General features: G+C 38.1%; 1 protein-coding gene across 1 annotated transcript in view; it reads left to right on the top strand.

Moving 5' to 3' along the window:
- Positions 1 to 884: 884 nt before the first annotated feature.
- Positions 885 to 6,637, top strand: part of LOC104510255 (serine/threonine-protein phosphatase 2A 56 kDa regulatory subunit epsilon isoform) — a gene marked incomplete at its 5' end in the record, with an annotated part of 10,465 nt that continues 4,712 nt past the window's right edge. Inside the window, 7 exons of the mRNA XM_010152439.1 lie at positions 885 to 1,015; positions 1,101 to 1,160; positions 1,778 to 1,886; positions 2,926 to 2,979; positions 3,090 to 3,140; positions 3,576 to 3,695; positions 4,794 to 4,921. Of these exons, the coding sequence (XP_010150741.1) occupies positions 885 to 1,015; positions 1,101 to 1,160; positions 1,778 to 1,886; positions 2,926 to 2,979; positions 3,090 to 3,140; positions 3,576 to 3,695; positions 4,794 to 4,921 (653 nt within the window). The remainder of the gene's footprint in view (positions 1,016 to 1,100; positions 1,161 to 1,777; positions 1,887 to 2,925; positions 2,980 to 3,089; positions 3,141 to 3,575; positions 3,696 to 4,793; positions 4,922 to 6,637) is intronic.

The raw sequence follows: 6,637 nt of genomic DNA, 5'->3' as shown, positions 1-6,637 counted from the left end.
TTTTGTGGTTGAGGATTCAAGGGGAATCCAACAAAGCTCTGCAGGTGATTTTTGCTGCTCATGTCATGCCTTGATTCTTACAGGCAAATTCAGATGTCAGTGTTCTGGGATCTGCTTTGTACAGTACAAGACACCGGATGGCATTCTCTTTTGCCTTGGTACCACATAATCATTTTTCTGTTTTAAAATCTGATTTAAGAGTAAACTTAGTAAAAGTGGGCCTTTTTTTTTTTTTTTCCTCTAACTGGATATTGGAGTTATCATTTTGTTGAACCTGGAGGAGTGATTCCTCCTGATGCTTTGGTTTGTGTTAATTAGTGGCGAACCCATAACAGCAGATCTGTTGCTGTCACAGACTTCACTGTTGAGTCTTTCCACAGCGTGAAGGCCATACAGTCTACCAGGAAGGCTTAGGAGCTCAGCATATAAATCACAAGTCATTAGAAAAATGTGACCTTGATACAGTGTTGTGGGAACAAAGTATTAGAACAAACGAAGATGTTTTAGTTCTGCAGAGTGAAGGAATGGTGGATGGTAAGAGGCAAACTGTCTTGTTTTGTAGACATGACAGCATCTAGGAATTTGTTTTGTTTGTTTTTAGGGAGAAAGAAGGCAGCCATTTGGAGCCAGTTAATCAAAAGTTTATTTGTTGCTTGAAGATCTCCAAAGTTTTGTTAGGTCAGAAGTAGAAACTAATAAACTGGGTTTAGTGATGTACTGAGGTTACAAGAGATTTTTTTAGTACTGCGTTCTACTCCTTAGGTAACACAGATGTCACATTCATGCATGCACATGGTTTCATGAATTTAACTTTATATTAGAAGTGTCTGTGTCATACTTGTCAAATGTCTACTGTTTCAGTTCTCTTTTTCTCTTAACCACAGCTGTTGGAGCTGTTTGACAGCGAAGACCCTCGAGAACGAGACTACCTAAAAACAGTCTTGCACAGAATTTATGGCAAGTTTCTGGGTCTTAGAGCATTTATCCGAAAACAGATTAATAATATTTTTCTACGGTAAGTTGTGGGAGAAGATACTTTTCTCTTACGAAAATTTTAGGTAACTGATAATGTTCCTTATATTTAACTTTTCTTTTTTTAGATTTGTTTATGAAACTGAACACTTCAATGGCGTAGCTGAGCTGTTGGAAATTTTAGGAAGGTAAACGAGTCTTTATTATTTATTATCTGTCTGAAACTTCCCTTCTGGACATGTCAGAATAGTGTCAGATTTGGAAAAAGTATTACTATAAGCCCTGATTCTGAAAACAGATGTGTGCACGTGCTCATCTTTAAGCAAATCTGTCACATCTTTGCCAAGAGTATATAACTGGATGCAAGTTACAGCCAAAAGTGTTGGATTGAGCGTGTGTGTGTGAAATTTTGTGCCCGGCATCCTCACATGCTGCAGATTTTTGTCCACACTAACAGTGTGAGTATTTTCAGTAAGTCTAATTCTGCTAAATTAATTACTCAACAACACGTTGCTTACATGAATTTACAGACCACATAGTCGAGGTCTTACCTGTTTGGCAACAGGTTTGTGAAGCTGTTTATATGATTATTCCTAAGTCGGAGCTGAATTGCTACCGAGGTATGTACTGCACTGCCAATGTAAAGCAGGAGTAAAGTCAGCAGCAGTTTACAAATGGCACGAGCCTGCGATCTGTAAACAGGTGCTGACTGCTAAATTGCTATAATCTAGGAAGTGCTTCTTCAGACGTCAGAAATGTTTTCTGTGATCATAACACTAACAAATATTTCTTTTTTGATTTCTAGTATTATCAATGGTTTTGCTTTACCTCTTAAGGCAGAGCATAAACAGTTTCTGGTGAAGGTGCTGATTCCCTTACATACTGTCAGGAGTTTATCACTCTTCCATGCACAGGTAGAAATTATAAAAATCTTAGAATAATTTCAGGGGTTTTTGGGTGTGGGTGGGTTTATTTGTTTGTTTTGTCTTTTTTTTTTTGGTAAGGTTGCTTTGGAAATGCAGTTGTGTAGTACATAAAACGGGTGGGGAAAGTTTTGAAATGTGGAAAAATTCAGTAGATTTTTTTTTTTTCATTCACTTAATGTACTTTGTGTGATAAATGTCTTGCCTCTGTAGTCATTAGCTAATTAAAAGTGTAATATACATCTGTTATATTTTGGGGATTTAGTTTATTATTAAAATAGCTCTTTAGGTTTTCTCTCTGCTATTTTCTCATTCTCACAAGTTTCTCTTCCCATTCCCTTTCCCAAGAAGATGTTTGGGTTTCCTTAGTCTTGTGCTGTCGAGGCTCTTCTTCACCCTGGCAACTTTCTGAATACTAATACCCACATTTTTGCATAATCTTTTAACATTCTTCCTCACAGATTTCTTAATACTCCATTTTGCTTTCATATATCCTTGTATACGTTCAGTTTTCATGATCCAATTTTTCCTCTGATAGGTGATACCTATTGCCTTTCTCTGTGATTTTCAGGTAGTGCAGTTTTTCTTATGCTGCTAAAGCTGTGCTTTCTAAATATGTAATTCCAGGTTTTAGCTGTGTTGGCTCATCTTGCAAGAGTTTTCATGGTTTTGATGATGTAAAAAAATGTGTAAAAAGGCACAGTTTCAGTAAATAACAGAAGCTTCAAAACATTGGTTGCATGACTGTATTTAGAATTCCAAGTTGCTCTGAATCTTACTTTATAGGCTACATTGGCACCCTGATTTTTTTTTTTTGGTAATGTGTTTTGTTGTTTCTTAGGAACTGAACTTGGTGTGGATTTGCACAGGGCAAACTATGCATCTCAGTTTTTAAAACTGGATGCAGATTGAGCAAGCTGTATAGCATCTTGCCTGAGTCTCTTTTTAAAAAAAAAAAAAAAGTATTTCTATGTGGCTTCTTTATAAAAATGTTCTAACTGAATTTTCTTAAATCTTTACCTCTTCGCAGCTGGCGTATTGCATAGTACAGTTTCTGGAGAAAGATCCCTCACTCACAGAACCAGTAAGTATTTCTTTCATACTTTTCCTTTCGTTTTCATCATAAATGGCTTACCCTGTTGAGTGAAAAGTAAAAACCCTAATTTTTTTTTTTTTCCCCCCCCTCTAATTTAGGTCATTAGAGGTTTAATGAAGTTCTGGCCAAAAACCTGCAGTCAGAAAGAGGTGAGTGATAGGCTAGTATGAGCAAAACCTAAGACTTATTTTGGGCTTCAGTTTAATAGGCAGGGAGTCTTTAGCTGATAGCACATGCTGTGGTGAAACTTGGTATTAATTCTTGTTGGTGATGTTCCACACATGAATTTTGTGCTTTTTTGACGGTTTTGATTAGGAAGAGAAAAGTTTGATGATCCTGGTTTCTGTTGACCAAAAAAAAAAAAAAAAGCACTGGTTCTTCTGCAAAAGATTGGTTTTGCTTTGGAAATGAGAAAATAAGCATGGTTGACTAAAGGTAGCACTGACAGCATTGTTTGAGAGAAGGTCTTGCTGACCTACTGAGACTTCCATGTTTCCCTGAAGTAAAATTGGAGGGTTACCAGCATTTTGCTGATCAAGATGATTCAGAGGTTGTATATTCAATGCTTCCTTCCTTGTCTTTAGGTCATGTTCCTAGGAGAGTTGGAGGAAATCTTGGATGTAATCGAACCATCACAGTTTGTCAAAATCCAAGAACCCTTGTTTAAACAAATTGCCAAGTGTGTCTCTAGCCCTCATTTCCAGGTCAGTGGTAGAGGTTATTGTTTGTGTAGGAATGTACAGTCTCAATTCCAAATGTAACACGCCCCCAGGTGTAAATACTATTGTATGTTATGTGGCTTGAATTACTTGTCTCTGGATTTCTGCGGAAGAGGGTATGTTGCAGTGGAAGTTTAGGTCTGAGCTCCATGAATAACTTGTTGGGTGTACCTGTGCTCACGGCACAGAACCTGCTGTTCTGAGCCACGTAAGGCCTTGAACTGTATCTGAGTGGACTTTGAGCCCTTCTGACTGTAGGTGACAGGTACTCCCTGTAAGGCCTTCAGACTGATAGACCATGTAGCATGTATTTGCTCCCTTTTTTAGTGCAGTATTCTTGTTTTCCTACTTAGTTCCTTCTGCAAGGACACGTCTGGTTAGAGGTGCTAGAACCCATAGCCTGTTTTCTTAATATGACATAACAGGAAGAGGGGGATGAATGGAATTTAAGATGAATCATATGTGAAGAGGAGATAGGATTCATGGCCTGTAGTGTCTCCATGTTAAGCTAAGTGACGTATCCTGGCACAAAGGCATATGTGATTCTTTTATGATCTTCTTGGACTACATTTGTTTTTAGCATGATTTAGCTCAGTGTTTTCCATCCCACCCTCCCCTCTCCTCCCCCAGGTGATGACTATCATTGGTACCTTCCCCACACTTCAGATCTCTACCCCTTATTCAGCCCAGCTACTGGGCCTCTCCCTCACTCCTTCCTCTGGTATCCCAGCACTGCTCTCTTCCTTCCAACTGCAGTCTCGGGATTGAGGGAGAGGGACGATGGGAAGTCTGTCTGCTCTCCCTTCCCCTCCACAGCTGCAGCATTAATGCAGTGTCTGCACCTGGTCTTCAGTGAGTAACAACATATCGCTCAGGGGAAAGAGATTGGATGCTGTGGGATCTGAATTATAGGATAAAAACTTAATCCCATTAATGCATGTTATGCTACTGATTAATTCCGAAGTGAATGATTCCTGTTAATTCATCTTTGTGAAATTTCTCTGTGATTTGTTTTTCCTTCAGAAAATTATAAGATTATAGGTATCTGAATTCCTGTTAATGTTTTCTTCCTTTGACTCAAAGGTGGCGGAAAGAGCGCTGTATTATTGGAATAACGAATACATCATGAGCTTGATAGAGGAGAATTCAAATGTTATACTTCCCATCATGTTTTCCAGCCTTTATAGGATTTCTAAAGAACACTGGAATCCGTAAGTTTTTGCCATTACTCTTTGTCTTTCCACTTGACATAACACTGGTGAACTTCAGGAATGTCTGCTGAAGAACATCTGAACGGGAGACATCCAGCTTCAAAGCTGGCATGAGCAGGTGCAACTTTGTTAATGCCAATATAAATTAGCCTGTAGTTCAGCTTGTCTCAGAATGTTTTTAATTATCTGGTATGTGCACCAAAATTGGTACCTTATGGGATAAAAATAGACCTCCTCACAAGCTGGAAAAAAGAGAAAATAGATGTTACATTGTTATTGAAGAAAAAGTGTTGCTCATCAAGCATTTCTCCCACACAGTTTTTTTAATAAACTGGTTAATGTCTTAAGCCTGATCGTAAATAGTCTAGAAGACTATTGCTTGGCATTAACAGAGCTTTTGTGGCTGGATCTTGGATGATATTGATGCCTCTGGGATTTGTGTTTTTCTAAAGATCTATGAAGCATATAGACAGCACTACATTCTCAGGTTGGGTTGTTCTTTCTAAACTCATTTAAATACAGCTGTTCTTTATTATGCACAGTAATAGAGTAGTTGCTTCACATGATACCCTGTTCATTTGGAATTATTTTAAACCTGAATGACCTAGTAGAAAGTGTTTTAATGAAAAATACTATTACAGTTAGATGCCATGTAGTCTACACTTTAGATAGAAGTTTTTCTAAGTCAAGGTGGTTTTTCTAAGTCTAAGTCACCATTTAGTAATCCCATTATTTTTAATGGTCTGTGCTACACTCAGGTCTCAGTTGCTTACTGTAAAGTATTTGTAAAAATACTTAATTTAGCCTGAAAATGCCAGTCTTTAGTCTTTTTGTTCTATATCCAGCCAAACCTCAAGTTTATGTGGTTTCATGGCAAATCTAATGCTACTGGAAAGCTTCTGTAACTAACGCTCATCATAAAAAGAGACTTTCTGTGACATAGTAACTTATTACCAGTCGCTAACCTGCCTGTGGTCCTGCACTGGGATGCTTCTGGTAATGAGAGCATTCCAGTATCCCAGTTCTCAGAGTTTTCATAACCACAGGAATGTTGTACCTTTGACACACAAATCAGGTTAAGATACATGTAAAAGAAAGAAGTTTTTTAATTATTACTTTTTTAAAAAATGTTTATAAGAATACTTTTAAATGCAGGCAACAGCAATGAAAGTTTATTGAAAGGGGTGAATGATAGACAGGTGGAGAGAGGATCGGAAATGGCACATAGTTTGTCTGCTATATGGTTTTGCTCCCAAGCTTCCTGGTACCTGTAGTGTTGATTCACTGCCTCCTGGCTGAAGAGCTGTTCCTTAAGCAGCCTCGTGTTTAAGAATGATAACCATAGTAGTGGATCAGGAATTGGGATCTCTTGATACTCTGTTCCAAGTTCTTTGAAAGTTCTTTCCCTTCTCTCTGTTTTGGGAGTTGCTTTGTTGACCTCTAGATAATCTGGCTATTGGCAGACCCATTTTACTTTGTAAATTCTCGTATGTTTTATGTTATCCAGAGTCAGCTGATTCTACCTTTTTTGAACCTTGGTGGGACAGAATGCCTTTGAAGCCTTTTTGAAATTGTTGTTATTATATGTCATTTCTTCCTGCGTGAACAGATCATGCCTGTCATCTTTTAGGCAATTAAGCAACTGCTTCAAATAAGCAGTGGTGTACTGGCTCTTGGGTAAGGTCAGGAACAGCAATAAGCAGAGTAGGCAGAGCT

The sequence above is a fragment of the Eurypyga helias genome, unplaced genomic scaffold (assembly GCF_000690775.1).
Source record: "Eurypyga helias isolate BGI_N326 unplaced genomic scaffold, ASM69077v1 scaffold32575, whole genome shotgun sequence".
NCBI lineage: Eukaryota > Metazoa > Chordata > Aves > Eurypygiformes > Eurypygidae > Eurypyga > Eurypyga helias.
This window is presented reverse-complemented; position numbering and strand designations above follow the sequence as displayed.